This window comes from Chenopodium album, chromosome 24 (assembly GCF_948465745.1).
Source record: "Chenopodium album chromosome 24, dcCheAlbu1.1, whole genome shotgun sequence".
Lineage (NCBI taxonomy): Eukaryota > Viridiplantae > Streptophyta > Magnoliopsida > Caryophyllales > Amaranthaceae > Chenopodium > Chenopodium album.
In genome coordinates this window covers 37,786,141-37,805,857 of record NC_137857.1, presented here as the reverse complement: position 1 = coordinate 37,805,857, position 19,717 = coordinate 37,786,141, and the positions used below count along the sequence as shown (strand labels likewise).

At 33.1% G+C, this 19,717-nt stretch overlaps 1 protein-coding gene across 1 annotated transcript; it reads right to left on the bottom strand.

Annotated features, from left to right (window-relative positions):
- Positions 1-871: 871 nt before the first annotated feature.
- On the bottom strand, positions 872-6,844 carry LOC145610110 (putative auxin efflux carrier component 1c). Its single transcript, XM_081665373.1, has 6 exons — positions 5,187-6,844; positions 3,659-3,902; positions 3,096-3,181; positions 2,073-2,230; positions 1,227-1,303; positions 872-1,124 (listed from the first exon to the last, which is right to left on the bottom strand). Exons 1-6 carry the CDS (start codon positions 6,427-6,429, stop codon positions 1,058-1,060), a joined length of 1,875 nt encoding a protein of 624 aa, XP_081521499.1. The 5' UTR covers positions 6,430-6,844; the 3' UTR covers positions 872-1,057.
- Positions 6,845-19,717: the final 12,873 nt, after the last annotated feature.

The following is a 19,717-nucleotide window of genomic DNA, read 5'->3' as shown; positions in this document are numbered from 1 at the left end:
TAAGCGTTTGCAAATTGCAATAATGTCATCTACAAAATCAACTCAATAAATCATTAAGAATCTTCACTAAGTGGACAATTGGCCTCTTTCATCTCCTATATATATGCAAGATAACGTTTTCCTGGCCCAATAAAACTTAATTTTTTGTTGAGTGAAGCCCAATAAAACTTAGAAAACAAACTCACGTCAAAAAAATTATAAGGAAAATTTATAAAGCCGTGATAATTGTTGACATGAGCAAATTTTTTAAGGAGAAAGACCCTACTCGAACTTCAACCCTCACGGATTTTTTGGTTCGGTATTTGCAGGTCAGACATTTTGAGAGTGAGGGGAAAAAGGTAAAGGATCCCCACCCTCAAAGTGGGAATTGAACGCCCCAACCTCAAGGTTGGAAGGTACAATCTTTACCACTAGACCAAGCTTAGCTTGATTCGTGTTCAATGAGATGACTTGTCCAAATACTAATTGAATTGAAATTTTGTAGTTATTTTTGCAAGTTGATGATGAAGTGCTAAAATTCATTTTAAAATCTTTAAAATAAAAATTATTTTAAATTGAAATTGAGTTGTGCATAACATAATTCCATTTATTTCAAGGAATATAGGCGTCTATATAAATAATTGATAAACTTAGATAAGTTATGGTTATGAAAAATCAGTTCAAACAAATTTTGATAGAATAAAAGTTTATTTTCAAAGTTTATAAGGTTTGCTCATCAAGTTCATTTTACAATTAAAATACCATTTTGTATGTTCTTATATAAGTTTAAATAAGCTCATATTAGGTTAATACAACACACCATGAATCATCCTTTTATATAATAAAACTCGAATGTGTGGAGAAGCTATATAATAACAACTAAAGGTGAAAAGAGTTGGTATAAACTAAAATTTTCAGGATTCATTTTATCTATAAATAAATGGACTACAAGCATAATTTTACATAATTTTTTGCAAAGAAAGAAACTCATAAAATCAACCTCTTACTTACTCCCCCTTTTACCCCTAGAATTAACCACTTAGTCTTGAAGTTTACATACAACAAATTAAAACAAAGTCTATAGACCCAACAAAATGTAGTAGAGGAGTGTGATTGGTAGCGCGATTAGCATCCCAAATATGACCCTGCATAGAAATTAGATATAAATTAATTAATTAATTAAGATAATTAATCAAGAGAATTTGAGCATAAACATAAAATTAAAATCTAGTAGAGAAGCTTATTACCCTGTGCTAAGAATATCAGGATGAACATTGTACTCCTTGGCAAACACAAAGGGAACAATTCCTTGTGGGAGTGCTGCCTGTATTTTGTTCAACACATTAAACCAAAAAAGACATGAGATTTACATTCAATAATATTGATCTTTTTTTGTCGAATTTGATTAAGTACGATGTACTCATAAGATGAAAGAATATAATTAAGCTAAGAGATATTACTAAAATGGATTAAAAAGTTATTTCACCCGTCACCAATTGATTTAGAGATAAAAATTCGCTTAGGTTTCTAAGTTGTTCAATCTTAACTTCTCAAGTTTTAGTCTCTTACTTGTTTTTTTACGCAAGTTTTAGCCTCTTACTCGGGTAACATATACATGTCCAACATAACAATTTAAATAAGGGTAGTCTATCATTTAATGGCATTAATGAATCATTATATGCATTGAGATGAATATTAACATGAATAAACTTGTAACTTTTCACGACAAGTACGTTATAACTTTTTGATATGAATGTGAATTAATTAATAAGCTAACTCATTAAAGCTAAATGAGGTATTAAAGTGATTTAATTTTTAGTTATTAAACCTAATTTTTGGGAGTGAGAGGAGGGATATTTGATAGAAATCTAAGTGAGACTATTTTACAATTAAATTGAGACAGAGAGAGTATTACTAAGACGGAATTAATTTAATTTTAAAGCACATACTCTAAACAAAAGTAAGGATACTAATATACTATACTCTTAAAAAACAAATTAAGAGGATGATGAGTACAATAATTAATTAAGTGATGTAAAAAGGTTGATTATATATAGTAAACAAAATGAAGTGGGATAAGAGTGAGAAGTGACCTGGACGATGGCAACGTGTAAAAGAACACCACGAAGGCCAACAACAATGGAAGCAGCAGCCATGACAGCTGGTCCTGTTAGGAATCTTACTGCCATTGAAAATGTTGCTACCGAATTTCCACATGCTATTATCCTTGGTTGCAATGCCATGAACAATCCTGTACGTTTAGAAATCCCATTTTTAATCACCAACATATAAATATCTCAACTTTAATACTTGTATAATTAATCAAAAAAATATGCATATTCCATCGTTATGAAAATTCTTTTAGTAAACCAACTCAACTAAAAGCTTAAACTGATGGTTAAGACTTAAAAATATGTTTTATACTCTATCACGCCCTTTACATGTGAGCCCTTTGGATTTGAAATGTGGATGCAACATGAGTTCTCCGCATACATACCCTGTGCGAAATATTCCACTTGAAAGTAGGGGTGGGTGAGATTCGAACTTGTGACCTTTGTGTCACGCTGGCTCTAACGGATAATTAAGCCCTAGGAATATATGTTTTATACTGTATCAAATTCATGTACTGTACTATTAATTCTGTCAAATTAAAACTTAGTTGTCACATTAACAGTTCAAATGAATTTAACTTTTCCGTAATTAATAGGAACTTTAATTTCATATATTCATTCTTTTTCACAAAATTATTACATTAAATAATTACATTGCAAACCCATTAATAATCTATTTCTTTAATTATATCATGCATTTTTAATATAAAAAAATGTACCCTAAGATTTCCATGGTATGATATGATGATACCCAAGAACATGATTTCCAAGAAGTATAGAAAAATAACAAAAAGGCCCACAGTAAGATATGATTACAAGCACTAGGAAAAAATAAAATTGATGAGATGCACTTGCATTAAGATCAGTTGGCTAATACTTGCTGGTTAACAACTTTTGACAACAAAAGTAAAGAGAAAAGAGAAGAGCGCATGTCTCCTGATCTGAAAAGCATAAAGTATAGAAAAGAGAAACACAAAGACAGATTAAGAAATTGTTGTGACTGACCTAGACTGAACATGGCCATGCCAAGCCCTGCATCCGACAATATCGATATCGACTTTGCTATTATGGCCGGCATCTCTACGTGATACCTATAACATGTTATCACCACACACATATATAATTAACAAACTCGGGTTACATCGTTAACTTTAAGCAATAAAGCACGTTTAATTTGATAAACAGTAATAAATGATGATAAGAGTAATGAATATATATCATAAGGTCACAACTTTTGTTCATGTAACAACCCGTGCATGACTAGAAATTAGTGATATGCACTAATCCAAAGCAACAAATAATTCATGATGATGAAAAGTGAATTCCGATTACATGCTAAAAAAAGTAACGTTATTACATATGTGATATGCAGTAATAAATAATAATAACAGTTATTGATTATTACACACACAAGGTCACAATGACTTTTGTTCATGTAACAACCCGCGTGTGACCAAGAACCAGTATCTTTTATCCAAACACTTACATCCAAGGCAATAGATCCATGATTAATAATGAAGATATTCCAATGAATAATACAAGTAATAATAAAAGAAAAAGCTAGATACCTGAAGGAGACCAAGGACCAAGTAAGGCCAATTAAACTTGAATAAGTGTTGGGATTTCTAATAAGTTTCCTCCAAACCATGATGAGTATGAGTCTTGTCATAACACTTGCTGGTGGTAAAGTCTTGGGCTTTCCATCATCCACTTTTGCATGCTCTTTCATTTCTCCTTCTATTCCTCTATTTCCAAAGCTAAATTCATCTCCATTCATGTATTCTTCTTGGTTATTATCTCTTCCACCCTCCACTACATTGACCCATTAACAATATATTAAAATAAATTTTAATGAAAATCTTCTATAATTTGTATTGGTAATACAATTTGAATAAGTATACTACAAATGAAAGAGAATTTATCTAACACGTACAAGTTTTTAAGACAAGAATAAACGTTTAAACACGTCAATTACAAAGTACCTTATAATATTCATATTACGACAAATATTTTGTACATGTCCATCGAGTATTCAAAGTATTAAACATTTGCGCATTTATATCTTTTATTATTTTTAATATCAGTGTAGCCGTATAGGTGTACGATGAGTGCAAACTTACCTTAAAAATATACTCCCTCCGTCCCAAAAAGAACGACTCATTTGAGTTGATTACGCGGGTATTAAGGAAGTTAAGTAAAAAGAAGTAAAAGTATATTGGAAAGATAAATATACATGGGGTTTGTAAAAAAATAGAGAGAGAAAGTAATAAAATAACATGGAAAATCAAATTTTTATATGGGGAAGCTAATTTTGCACAAATATTGTAGCTAATTGGTGGGTGTTTTAATGCAAATGGGTCATTCTTTTTGGGACAAAGTTTTGGCCAAATGGGTCGTTCTTTTTGGGACGGATGGAGTATATGGATACATCTCAAATTAAAAAAAATAAATAATTATGATTTATTTAATTATTGATAATACATTATAATCCGTACTTTAAAAAAAAAAAAAAAAAATTGATATGTTATGTGTAGAATTCACTTTTAGAAGTCAAAACACTTTTCAAATGAGTACTCTTTACTCAAAATAATCATCAATGTAAAAACTAGTTCCAATGATAACTAAAGTAAAAAAGAATTGAATTTTAATTTGCTACACTAAATTAAATACTTTTGATAATTAAAGTTCTATTTTCACTTAACGTCAATGAATAAAATTGTCTTTTTTCAATAATTACACTAGTCATTCATACCATATCATTATTCCCACCCCATAAAGCTCCATTTTCAATTCCAAATTATCCATTTAAATTTACTTGCAATATTTTGGAGTATCGATTACAAGATTCAAAAAATGCATGCGACATTGAAGAATCCAATGAAAGATGGGTCAATATATTGGGTAGGGACACTATCGGAGTGGCAACATTATCTTACAAGTGATTAGCAAAAAAAAAAAAAAAAAAAAAACTAATCAAGGTAGTAAAAATAAAATAAGATGTTGCAACATGAATATATACTTTCTCTATTCGAAATTAAATGTTACACTAAGATACTAAAATTCAAACTAATAACGTGACAACTAGTAAGTACGTACCTTTACTAGGAGACACATTCATTCGAACTTCCTTAATAGATTGATCAGCTGCAACACCATAGTGATCATGCCCACCAAATACATCCGATACAGGGGAATTACCAGCACTCCATACAAACATATGAAGATCCTTCCCCGCTTCATCTCCACCCTTAGCCTTCTTCGCGGCCGCGTTACTATTATTATTAGTAGTCGTACTCTTGGTCGTGTTCGTGTTTGTAATACTACTCGTTTTAGCTATTCCGGTACTATTATTATCCTTCTTAGTAGGAGAAAACATCCCTGGATTAGGCGCAGGATATTGTGTGTACTTCGGCTGTTGAGGCCTGTTACTATTACCCCCACTATCTTCCTCGAAGTTAGAAGGTCTTGGTGTGGGACCCCTAGAGGTGGTCAAACCTAACTCGTAAACATCTCCTGCACCAAAGTTTGACCTCCTACCACCACCACCGGTCATCGAGTAGAAATCGGTGTGATTAAAACTCGACCCTCGCGGTGTCGGGTTCCTAGACGATTGTAACGAGTAAATTTCAGCATTGGTTAAGTTCGACGGCCTAGGAGTCGTCGAAGAAAACCCGTGTGACCTTCTAGAGAAAATATCGGACCGTGACGCGTTAGACCTGCGCACGGTCACGTGTAACTTTCCATCCTCTTTGATTTCGGCCTCGGTTTCGAGCACCTGCCGCCCGCCTAATGAGACGACATCGGAGTCGACATGGATCGACACGATGGAGGCGGCAGAGTCCGGAAACTGTTCGGATATGAGCATCCTAGCTGCTCGATATTCGAACATGAACAACATTAACGTGTACCAAATGATACATTGTAACACAACAATTTGTACCATAAGACTACCCGAAAAATCCCCGTACATTCCTTTTAATAAAGGGATACCCATAACAAGTGTGTTTGGAAGTGTGGACAATGAAAATAACGTGATCGTCCACTCGAGTGAACCGCGCTTGCTTACCCTACCCCAGATCGCAAGCGCGGTCAGGACGATCACTTTTTGAAGAGTATCCGCCGCAATGAACCTTAGGTTCATCGCGTACGGGTTATTACTCGAAATAAAATGGAACGAAAGAAGTGGAACCGCAAATAACGCTACAAATCTATTAATACCCGAACATTGATCGGGACTAAAGATTTTCCACCACTTAACCGAACCATAGGCAAGAATCATAGCCACGTAGAGCGGCACCATGGCCGTCATTACATGGTAGAAATCCGATAGAGTGATCATCGTAGTGTTTTTTTATTTTCAACACCTATCAGAAGGGAAATTCTCAATGGTAACCCTTTATCGTCGCAGTTAGTTAGTTAGTTAGCTAGCTAGAGCTAACATAACAAATATAGATAGATTTATGAATAATAATGAGTGATGAGAAATAGTAATAATGGAGGTGGTGGAGATGATGATGAAGAATGAAGGTATTGAGAAAGGTGAATTGGGAAATGGAAGAGGGAGCATGTGGGGGTTTGTTTGGGTAAATGGGATAGATAGATGGGTGGGAAGAATTCAGAGTATGGGTTTTTGGCGTGGTATTCTTTTGAGTAAATAATATACAACAAAGTACAATTTAGGACTACACAAAAATAATTATAGCTTAGTGTGAGTGTGTGTGTGTATGTTTGTGTGCTTTCAGAGTTGCGCGACTGCCAAAGCCTTTGCACTTGCTACCCACCAAGAGGTTGTACTTGGTGAATGGTGAGTGAGAGTTGGTTTATATTTTAATCCTAACTTTTATTCTTTCTTGTTTAGTTTATGTTTAGCTTTATGTGTCATTGTATATATTTTTTGGTTCTTTTTTAATCGCAATGTATCTATCCTTTTTAATAACATGCATTAAGGGTCTGTTCTCTTATGTTGAAATTCAGTTCAATTCAGCTCAGCTCAGCTCAGTTCAATTCAGTTCATCTCTTAATTTCCTTCTCTTATATTTCAGTAGAACAGAGTAGGTATCAGCAGAGCAGACTACAACAATTCAAAAGATCATGGCCGAAGAGTTATTATGTACTCGATCTGTACGTAATAGTAGTACTTGTATATGTTAATGTGTTAGTCTATATGTATATTTTGATTTTCAAAATGTTTTGAGTAACTTTGTATACGTCAATACATGAATGGCGATGGAATTATATATACATTCATACTTGGAACCTTAATACTTTAGCTGTTGAAAATTCAAGTTATTACTCCATGCAATAAAATATTGTATTAGATTGTGTTAATTTCACCTATGCTTCACTTATCTAACCATTACAATCTTGTTTGAAACTTTGAATTTAATTTAATGGGTTAACTTAGACCTAGGTAGCCCTTCTTGTGACCCATGAGCTAATTGAGCTTAATAATCCATATTAACATGAATGAATGAATATACTTAGTTTAACATTATTTTTTGTGTAATCTCTATCTATGTTTACATATAGAGATTTTTATAATGATAAGAATTTCCTTTATTACTCATAGGATTTTTTAAGCTAGAGATGATGTAGCTCAGACTGTATCACAAATACCTAGAAAGTTATTCGGTTATTGATAATTTGTTTGCTTGCATTTTATCTGGCTTTATGATTTAACCATATAATTTTTCTTTGCTTCTTAGTTCTTATGTAAATGCAATGAAACTCCCAATAAATTGCATACAAATGACCATTTGATTAATGTACTAGTATATAATATACAATACAAGTATATATGTAAATCTAAACTAAAGTACACAAAAGAAAGTGTATCTACTTTCTTCACTAAGGATAAGAGTAAAAGGCAGTGTCCAACTTTGAAATTATTGAAACTTTGTAACATAATTATGTAGTATATATCATTATTTCAAATATATACATCATAAAATAAAGAATGATCAGTTATAGTAGAACCCTAGCTATTCAATTGCCGCTTTCAAATGGTTTATTATCCTTACATATATAGTCTATTTTAAACGAGAATAAATAATACAAAATTTAGGGCCTGTTCTCATTGACTGAACTCAGCTGAACTGAACTGAACTGAACTGAACTCAGCTGAACTGAACTGAACTGAACTGAACTGAACTTCGGCTGAACTGAACTGAACTGAACTGAACTGAATTGAGCTGAACTGAACTGAACTGAACTGAACTGAACTGAACTAAATTTCAATGTAAGAGAACAGGCCCTAAGTAATTAGACTTAGATTATTCGTCAAAAATAAATAAAAATTAAAAATTAATAAAATTAGATGAGGTGAACATATGTAAATAAAAGCTCTTTCTTTGTGAGCAAACAACCTTTAAAGAGATGAGTTATGCTGAGATATTATTAATTAAATTTGAATATAATATATAGATAATGGTACTATTTAATTATTTCTATACTAGAGTACTAGAGTTAGTGAAGTTAAGTTTTACTGATTAAAAAGGAATTATAAAAATTAGTAAGTGGATGGTAGACTTTATCTAATAAAAATAAAGTGTTACAATATGCTATTTTGATAGGAACTTAAAATACTTCTATATGTTATGCATATGTAATGTGGGCTAAGGTTTTCTGTTTTTAGGCCTCTTTCACTTTATGTTTTAAGAGTACTATATCAACTTTGTAAGGATTTAATCTAGCTATTATTCAGTAATCTCTTCTTTCCTTGAGATCAATACAAACTCTTCACTCACCTCTCTGTAAACTTTGCTAGCTCATCGTTACTAAACTATGTATTATGTGTTCTTGTTTATCGATTACATTAAGGCCTGTTCTTTTCTGATTATTTTCAGTTCAGTTCAATTCAGCTCCAATAAGTTCAGTTCAATTCTTATCTTAATTTTCTTCTCTCATAAAATATCCAGTTTAATTCAGTTCAATTCAGCTCAGTTCAGTTCAGTTAATCAAATTAGTCCCTTAAATCTTTCTCGCGTACAATGTAACAAGGAACTAAGCACTCCATAATAATATTGTGCGGTAAAGACAAATCCAAGCTGAAATAAAGAGAATAATAATGATTTAGGGAGGTGGGAAATTGTCGTTTAGCAAATTGGTATAGAGTAAGAGATGAATTTAGAAAGGGGAGTAGCATTGGTAAGTAAGTAGATGGCTCAACCATCAAGATATGACACATTTAAAAAGGAAAAAGAAGTGCACATAATTATAATAGAAAAAGAATTTTGGTTGGAAGTGGTGTGTCTGTAAGCTCTTGTTTGTAGAGCTTTTGATTTTATGTCTAACTACAAAGACACTTCCCTCGGCCATCCTACTCTTTCTTCTTGGATTCGCCCCCTTTTTTTGATTTTCGATGACCAATAACCAATAGTTGAGTCGTCTACACTGTCTAACTTCTCGTGTGCATTGTGCTCTCTCATATTTGTTTACCATTTTTTATGATTAATTTAAAATTAATCACAACATTTGAACTGATATACGGAGTACTTTTTTTTTCTATGTCAAGTTAATTGTTGCAACAATATGCGCTAAGGAGAAAATGAAATAGGAGTGAACTATACATGTTGTTGATACTTCTACAAGTAGAAAGATGGATCGAAAGAAATTTATTAATTATAAATGGTTGCATAAAGTAGATAGTATATAATATATAAAAAGATAAATAAAAGGTTATCATAGAATTGAATGAATATAGTAAAAGTGATCGATAATTTGAGAAGCATGGATATAAACGATACTCCGTATGTAAGAAAAACTCGGGAAAACAAAGGTAATATATGTTTTGTCAATAAACAAGTTTGACTATTAGTATATGCAACTATTTCTTAACATAATTATAGAAAAATGATTGATATTATGAAAATTTAAATTGATATTATGCTTATTTACATAGGAGAAAATGGAGAGAAAAAGTAGGAATGAGAATAAGTTTCCTATTATGATTAAGGAACTATGGAAAGGGAGAGGGAGAGGGATCCATTAATCATCCCTCCATCCTTTATTAATATTGTAACACCACTATCCATTTTAAATCGGAAATATTAACATTATGCTTATTAGATAGGAGAAAATGGAAACAAAAGTAGGAATGAGAATAAGTTTCCTTAATATTGTAACACCGTCCATTTAAAATCGGAAATATTGGGGTTGGGGGGGAGGAGCTATATTGCATTTCCCATGATTCGCATCCACCTCTCTCCTTTTCCTTTAGAAATAACTAACAAGTGTATTGAGCCTAACAGTTGTTATAGATTGACAAAATATCTGAAGAATGACTTATATAATATGATCATTGATGGATTAGGCCACTCCCTTTATTACCAATTAATTTTAAGATAGAATCTTGTTGAACCTGTATGTGGTAAAATTATATTCTTGCGAAAATTGTGAGTGACCTGATGAGTAATGACCTATTCGGCTACTCCATAATAAATTATTGATAGCAACCAAGAAGGGAAGACCTAATGATACCTCTTCCATAAAGCTCATACAACAATTTTATTTACAACTAGTGTGTACCCCGGGCGATGCCTTGAGTTGCATGCCTCGGATGTCACTTTTTTTTTCTTAACATCATATGTATTTGTATTCAAATCTTGTGAACATAAAATGAATTATATTTCCTCTATTTTACTTAATAATGAAAGGAATATATAATTTTATGTGAAACTTGAAACATTAGTAATAGTTGGTTGAGATGTATGGTAATTGTATTACATATATGTATTGAAAGTTATGGGTTCAAATCTTGTTCAAAGCATATTTTATTATATGTTAAATAAAGTGGCTAGCTTACGTGGCGCATATGCTTTGGATGATGACGTGGCATTGAGACATAGCACGCATACTTTAGAGAATGCCATGTTCATCGTTCCTTTTAGGAACGCCTTTTAATATATAGTATAGATTAACATTTTAGACTCAACCCTCTCTTCTAATTCATTTCCAACCAAAGCAATTTAAGTAGAAGTTTGAACAAGTCAAAATATCGCTTAACAGTTAAAACTACCAAAATTTATCTTACGCCCAATTACACCAATGTTAAAGTTTGTTTTTTTTTTTTTTTTTTTTTTTCATTTGATTAATTTTACTGAAGATGAACAAATTGATCAAATAGAAGTTTAGAGTACACCCAGGTGTAAATCAAATGTTCTCAGCCATACCCCTAAAAATTATTTATTTGAGTGAATAATTCAGGTTGACAACCGTGCACAAATATCCGTTGCAAGTGAAGTCAAGTACCAATTATGTAATGAGAATCATGATCAAGGTGATCATGATGATCTCACTGCAGAAGATCAAGACCACACGTTGAAGCATACAGCTTTTGATCAAGCTGAAGATGACACAGCAGCATTTCCCTAAGGTTTGGATTGATGAGCTGGCATAATTCTGTTATGACTGAATTCCCACGGATTGATGAGCTGGCATAATTCTGTTATGACTGAATTCCCACGCTTTTGGTGATGTATTGAGTTTGTTAGAAGATTCTCTTAATGACGTATGCTATATATCTACTAGCTTGTATGAAGTCAGAAGAGATTTTTCATTCTAATAAAAATTCTCTCCTCTTTTCTACATTTTCCTCTGTATTTTTCCTGAGTTCTGAGTTCAAGAACTCTAATATGGTATCAGAGCAGAAGATTTCCTGCTAATTTTTCCGCTTAATTCACAATAATTCATTCAATTCTTCACAAAATTCATCCAACTTTGCATTTGATCAAAGATCAAGTTCATTTTTCAGTTTTTTAATAGCCAAAATTCAAGAAGTTTTGCGCTAAAATTTGTCTTCAACATCACAAATCTGTGATTAATTTGTTCTTCAAGATTATCAGCAATGGCAGCAGCATCAGAATCTGCAAACAATTTCACTTCAGTAGTTACTTCAGATCCTAGTTCAGTTTACTACATACATCCGAGTGAGAATCCAACAGTTTCTTTGGTTTCAGAGAAATTCAATGGTAATAACTATGCAGATTGGAAGAGAGGCATGGTTTTGGCTCTTTCTATGAAGAACAAGATGGCTTTCATTGATGGATCTCTGCCTAAACCAGATCCTACAGCTTCAGAATACAATGCTTGGACTAGGTGCAACAATATGATCATTTCATATCTGCTGAGATCTCTGGATAATACTTTGTCCAAGAGTGTTCTCTATTTTACTACAGCACATGAGATCTGGAAGGATCTGGAAGATAGGTATTCTATAATCTCAGGACCTCAGCTGTATTCCCTCCAGCAGTCATTAGGTCAAATAAGTCAAGATAATTCATCAGTTGCTGAATATTTCACTAGGATTAAAGGTGTTTGGGATCAAATTAGTGCAGCAAATCCTATTCCTGTGTGTTCTTGCAATGGTTGTTCCTGTAGCTTGACTAAGAAGTTTCTGAAAGCTCAGCAAGATGAGAGGTTAATTCAGTTTCTTATGAAGCTTGATCTTAAGCATGCAAGTGTTAGAACTAACATTTTGATGATGAATCCTCTTCCCACAATCTCAGCTGCCTACAATTTACTGATTCAAGATGAAAGACAGAAAGAAATTACTGATGTGTATAACAAACACTCAGGGATGGCTTTTGTAACTGGTGATAATCATAGGCTTGGCTCAGTTAATTCTGATGCAAAGCAATCCTATGCTGGAGGTTACAGGAAATCTAACTTGTTTTGTGAGTACTGCAAGATGACTAATCATACAGTTGATAAGTGCTACAAATTAAAAGGTTATCCTCCCAGGCCTCACCAAAGCAGATTTTCCAAAGGAAAACGAGTTGCAGCTGTTGTATATGGTGAAGATGATTCAGATCATGAAGATTCTGATGCTGCACATATCTCCAAAGAACAGTTCAACCAGTTCTTGAGCTTCATCAAACAGAACAAAGCTGATGAATCTGGAAATTCAGCTGGAATGGCAAACATGGCAGGTATAAACACTTGCTTAATTACTTGCCTTAATTCCAAATGGATTATAGATAGTGGTGCTACAGATCACATCTGCTCAAGATTAGATCTCTTTGATTCTTATGTTCCTTTTGATAAACTGCCTAATAAGATTACAGTAGCTGATGGTAAAAAGGTTGAGGTTCAGCATATAGGAACTGTAAAATTTGGCAATGGCATAGTATTAAATAATGTCTTGCATGTCCCAAACTTACAGTTTAATTTGATTTCTACACATAAATTGTGTAAGGACATGGGTTGTGAAATTGTTTTCACTCATGACAAGTGCATGATTCAGGATTTTCAGAAAAATTCCCTGGTTCTTGGTAACTTGGAGTCTGGTCTTTATGCTGTTGATAAGGATCATATGGAGAACACTCAGACTGTGAATCTAGCAGTGGCTGAAGAAGCAAAACTTCTGCATTTAAGATTAGGGCATTTCCCATTCAATAAACTGCATTATTTGAATGCAAGTATTCCTTCTAAATGTTGTTTAGATTCTGTTTGCCAAATTTGTCCCATGGCTAAACAAACTAGGAAACCTTTTCCTATCTCTAGTTCTAAGTGTAATAAATGTTTTGATTTGTTACACATTGATGTTTGGGGGCCTTACAAGGCTATGACACATGATAATTGTACATATTTTCTCACTATAGTTGATGATATGTCAAGACACACTTGGACTTTTTTAATGAAAAATAAATCAGATTCTGTTGACATTTTGGATTATTTGTTTGGTATTATCCAAAATCAGTTTGAGGTTCAAGTCAAGTCTATTAGAACTGATAATGCCAAGGAGTTATGTGAGGGCAGAATTTTGTCAGTTTATCAGAAGTTTGGGATTTTTCATCAAACTAGCTGTGTAGATACACCACAGCAAAATGGTGTTGTAGAAAGGAAGCATAGACACCTTTTGGAGACAGCTAGATCATTATTTTTTCAGTCAAAATTGCCTATAAGGTTTTGGGGAGAATGTCTTTTGACAGCCACACACTTGATCAATAGAATGCCCTTGAGTAGCATTGGGTTTGTGACTCCATATGAGAAGTTATTTTCAATAAAGCCTAATATAGATCATTTAAGAGTTTTTGGATGTCTTGCTTTTGCCAATACTCTGAAAACACATAGATCTAAGTTTGATCCTAGAGCTTCTCCATGTGTTTTCATTGGCTATCCAACTGGACAGAAAGCCTATAAGTTGTTGAATCTTGAATCAAACAAGATATTTGTTTCAAGAGATGTCACTTTTCATGAGAAGCATTTTCCTTTTCATTTCTCAAACTCTTTCCAACAACCTGATCCTATTTTTCTCCCAGCAGACACACCTTTTAACTTTGGAAATGATCTTGAGATTCCTGATATTTTTCAAATTCCAGACCTAAACTCAGGAACAGGACAACAGAATTCTTCTGATTCTGAGTCTGTAATTCCTGATTCACCTACCTTCACTCCACAAAATGACCAAACACATATCCAAATACCTCAATCCCACACCCAAATACATACTCAAACACAAATCCAACCTGTTTTACCAACAAGACAATCAACTAGACCCACAAAAAGACCTTTTTGGATGGATAAATATGTGTGTGTTGTGTCTGGTTCAACACATTGGTGCAATTTGGTGACTTTTGATGAACTTCCCACGCCTTGTAAAGCTTTGATAACTAGCTTTTGTTCTCTCACTGAGCCTGCAACATATTTTGAGGCTTCTCAATACCCAGAATGGGTAGCAGCTATGAACAAAGAACTGGAAGCCCTAGTTGCTACTGGTACTTGGGAAGTGACAGATTTACCTAAGGGGAAGAAAGCTATTGGATGCAAATGGGTGTTCAAAATCAAGCTGAAAAAGGATGGAACAGTCGAAAGATTCAAGGCAAGACTAGTAGCTAAAGGGTACACTCAGAAATATGGGTTAGATTATGATGAGACCTTCTCACCTGTTGTTAAGATGGCTACTATTAGGTGTCTGTTGGCTATTGCAGCAAGTAAAAGTTGGCCTTTGTTTCAACTTGACATTAATAATGCTTTTCTCCATGGCACCCTTAATGAAGAGGTTTATATGAGAATGCCTCCAGGTCTTCCTAATCCTCAAAACAAGGTTTGCAAGTTGCTGAAATCTCTTTATGGGTTGAAACAGGCCAGCAGACAGTGGTTTTCTAGGCTGAATTCAGAATTACAGTTGAAAGGTTTTGTTCAGAACAAGAATGATTACTCTTTGTTCATCTACAAGACAGACATTGATATCTGTATTGCTGCAGTCTATGTAGATGACATTATTTTGACAGGCACAAATGTCTCTATTTTGGAAGATTTGAAGGAGCATTTGCATTCTGTTTTCAGTATAAAGGATTTGGGTGAACTTAGCTATTTTCTTGGCATTGAGATTACTAGAGTCTCAAATGGAATCATTCTTAGTCAGAAGAAATTCACAAAGGAACTCTTGGAAAATTGTGAATTTGATGTCTCAAAGTCTGCAAAAACACCATTGCCTGTCAACTTGAAGTTATTTGCAGAAGAAGGGGAATTCTATGGTGATCCTAGCAAATATAGGTGTTTGGTTGGTAAATTGAACTTTCTTACTCACACTAGACCTGATCTTTCCTTTGCTGTTCAATCTCTCAGTCAGTTCTTACAGTCACCAAGACTTCAGCATGTTCAAGCTCTAGTACATGTTCTGAGATATGTAGCTGGTTCCATTGGTCAGGGTATCTTGTTACAGTCATCACAGCAGCTGACTCTGCAAGGTTATTCAGACTCTGATTGGGCAACCTGTCCTAATACTAGAAGATCAGTTACTGGCTACCTTATGTTACTTGGTAAAAGTCCTATATCTTGGAAGTCTAAAAAAACAAACTACTCTCTCTATGTCTTCTACAGAGGCAGAATACAGGGCTATGGCTGCTGCTTCCTTTGAGATTACTTGGTTAGTCAGATTATTGGCTGATTTGGGTGTGACAGATCTGGAACCTGTCAAGCTAAATGTTGATAACCTCTCTGCTATTCACTTGGGCAAAAATCCAGTTCAACATGAAAGGACCAAGCATATTGAGCTTGATTGCCATTTCACTAGGGAAAAGGTCTTGGAAGGTCTTATTGAGCTCACCTATCTACCTACTAAAGATCAGTTAGCAGATCTTTTCACTAAGTCCTTACCTTCTCCTCATCTTCTGGAGTTGTTGTCCAAGCTAGGGATGTCTTTCACTCAGTCACCTCCTAGCTTGAGGGGGGGTAATGAGAATCATGATCAAGGTGATCATGATGATCTCACTGCAGAAGATCAAGACCACACGTTGAAGCATACAGCTTTTGATCAAGCTGAAGATGACACAGCAGCATTTCCCTAAGGTTTGGATTGATGAGCTGGCATAATTCTGTTATGACTGAATTCCCACGGATTGATGAGCTGGCATAATTCTGTTATGACTGAATTCCCACGCTTTTGGTGATGTATTGAGTTTGTTAGAAGATTCTCTTAATGACGTATGCTATATATCTACTAGCTTGTATGAAGTCAGAAGAGATTTTTCATTCTAATAAAAATTCTCTCCTCTTTTCTACATTTTCCTCTGTATTTTTCCTGAGTTCTGAGTTCAAGAACTCTAATATTATGTTTAGTTATTTCACGGGTAGTTTTCTATAATTATACTGTATATCTTTATTGAAAGTAACCCAAGTTTAATTTGCTACTCATTTAATTAAATCAATCCTGGTTGTTAACAAAGATAAAACATAAAATAAAGACTAACTTAATCCTTACTGTATAGGCTGTTCCTCAAACATTTTATGTCTAGCCCAACACCAAGTAGGCCCGTGAGCACATTAGGTTTTGGGTCTATAATCCGATACTTATATTATTCGTAAACGATATAAATGAAAGGGGTACGGAAAGGGGTACATACTTTGACCTGTTTTTTCACCCGAATTTTTAAAGAACATCAAACATCTATAATCGTGTAGTATAAGTTTGTAGTAATTCTACTTAATCTAGAGACAAATGTGTAAAGTTCGTTGGAAATAAAAAGGCTAGAGAGACATTTAATTAAGCAACGCGTAATTATATTGTAAAGATAACAATACAACATAATCCGATACCTAAGCTACTAACAGTCTAACACTCACTCATCACTCCGTACAAGTACTTTTATTTGATTACATATATAACCTTACATAGTTTTAGTAGTAAGCCCTTCCAATAGACGATTTCTTCCCACGACTCTTGGCATAGTGTTCACAAATCATCACTCCACCATATACCCTAGCAGCTTGCACACTGTCAATAGTTCTCTCCCTTGGTGGACGATAAGCCTGGTATTGTGGCCGGGTTTGAGGTCGAGCCCTTGATCTTTGCCCCGATCTCTGCTGCTCGTTGAATTGGTCCAACGACATAAAGGCTTCCCTAGCAATATGAAGGGGAAGGGTAGGAGGCGCCATGTTAGTGTTTTAGGACTTAATTGAAGAATAGAGAAGATTTTATAAATGCTAGATGAAATTATGTTGTTGTTAGATAGCAAGCTAGCTTAAATGCATGGCCTTTAAATAGGCAATTAGCTAGAGAATCTACTATATGTTGTGACTAATAATAGAGGTTATGTTTCTATATTGCCAATATACGAGTACTATATTCCATGCACGTTGATAACATTTTTTTACGAATTGAGAGAATAATATATTGTACTTACTACTAAGAATGAAGTATACTTCGTATATATATTTAATACATATCAATAATTATGGTATATATACCTTTTCAACTTTTTATATCTAGGTATATATATAATAAGTTACAAGTTCTTCCACATTGTCTTTTTTTTTTTTTTTGACAACTTCTTCGCTCTTCGTTCTTCGTTCACATTGTCATATAATGGATACATTATGCCAACTACTTTAATTTGGGGGACGAACTTGAGGCCTTTGGATTGATTCTAATCTACTACCCTATACATATTACATACACTGCATTTTGAATAAAAGGTTTTGGGTTGATTTGTTTTTTTACTTGTATAAGATTTGATTTGACCTAGTCATTTTATCTTTTTGTTTGACAGACCTCACACTGTTTTTTTTTTTTAGGTAAACACTGTATTTGTATGCTAATATAAGTAAAAATATATACATGTGAGTATATACTTTCAAGTATGATTTTGTTAGATATTTGGTATGGACTAATAAATTTAATAAAATAAATTTAATTTTAGGCCCTGTCCACTTCGTTCACTTCACCTTAAAAAAATAATGTTAAGTAATTTCAGTCAGTAATAAGTTCAGTTCAGTAAAATTAATTTCAATTCAGTAAAAATAATTTCAGTTCAGTAACAATAAGTTCAGTTCAGTAAAATTCAGTCATCTTACAGAAAAATTATAATAGAAAATCAGTAAAATAATTTCAGTTCAGCAAAATAATTTCAGTTCAGTAAAATTAATTTAAGTTCAGCAAATATAACTTAAGTTCAGCAAATATAATTTTGTTTCAGTAAAAATAGTTTTTTTTTTTGATGAAGAAGAATCAGTAAATTTTTTTTTTTTTGTTTTTTTTTTTATGAAGAAGAATCAGTAAAAATAATTTTAGTTCAGCAAAAATAAGGTGAAGTGAACGGGATTGTGGCTATTTGAAAACTATCCGTAATAAATAAATCAAGCAAACTTAAATAAGTTAAATTTTCAAAAAAAAAAAAAAGAAATTTTTTGGCTAGTACAAAAAATATGGCGGGTTAATCTAACCTAGTCTAATAAAATAAAAATAATGTAATAATATAAGGTGAAAAATATAGCATATAAGTTATAACTTTCCTTTCACAAAATATTAGGCGACTTTGTTTCACCGTGAGTCCACCTACCCAATACATAATATTTGAAAAAAAAAAGATACATACAATATAATAATCTATTAAGTAATACATGAAAAGGTCATTGTTTATTCATGATCTCTCCTTTTTTGTTTTGATAATCTCATGATCTCTCCTGATCCCTTCATATAATCATATCCATGAGTATGTAGTTAATGTCAAAAAAAAAAAAAAAAAAAAATGAAAGCAATAATAATGGAACTAATGAGGGAACAATTTGAGATCTCAAGTGGGAAGCTAAGGAAGAGTTAAGGACAAGCTAGTTAGATAAAGACACTTCTACCAATTATTTTCCGAAGTACGAAGTAATATTATTTTTTATTGAAATATATTCCTTGCATGTATTATTGAAATATATGTGAAGAAGAGGAGATCTTTCAAGCTAAGAGAATAACACAAATCCTTTCCATAGTTTCCAAAGATACGTTTTTTTTTCTTTGAAAGCTCCAAGACACTTCTCTTATCAACAACTTTTCAATTGTAAATTTAGGATATCTTAGCATGATCATGCATCTAGAAAAACTCTTTATAGTTTCTAAGATTTCTATGTCATATTATAATATATTTATACTTTTTCTTCTTTGTTAGCTATTTTACCTAAAATAAAGTGCATAAACACGCAATCTAAAGATATAATACTAGTTTGAAGTCGGCTAATGCCCCTGATTATTACAATCATCTCAATTTTATTTCATTCTCATTTATTATTTATTATATGAACCAAAATTTACCGAATCTTAATTTACCTATCAATAATGTAACCCACCCCAAACATGATGACTAGATACAACTCATATACAAAGTTTAGATTGACCCTAACTTGATCTGAATACCTAT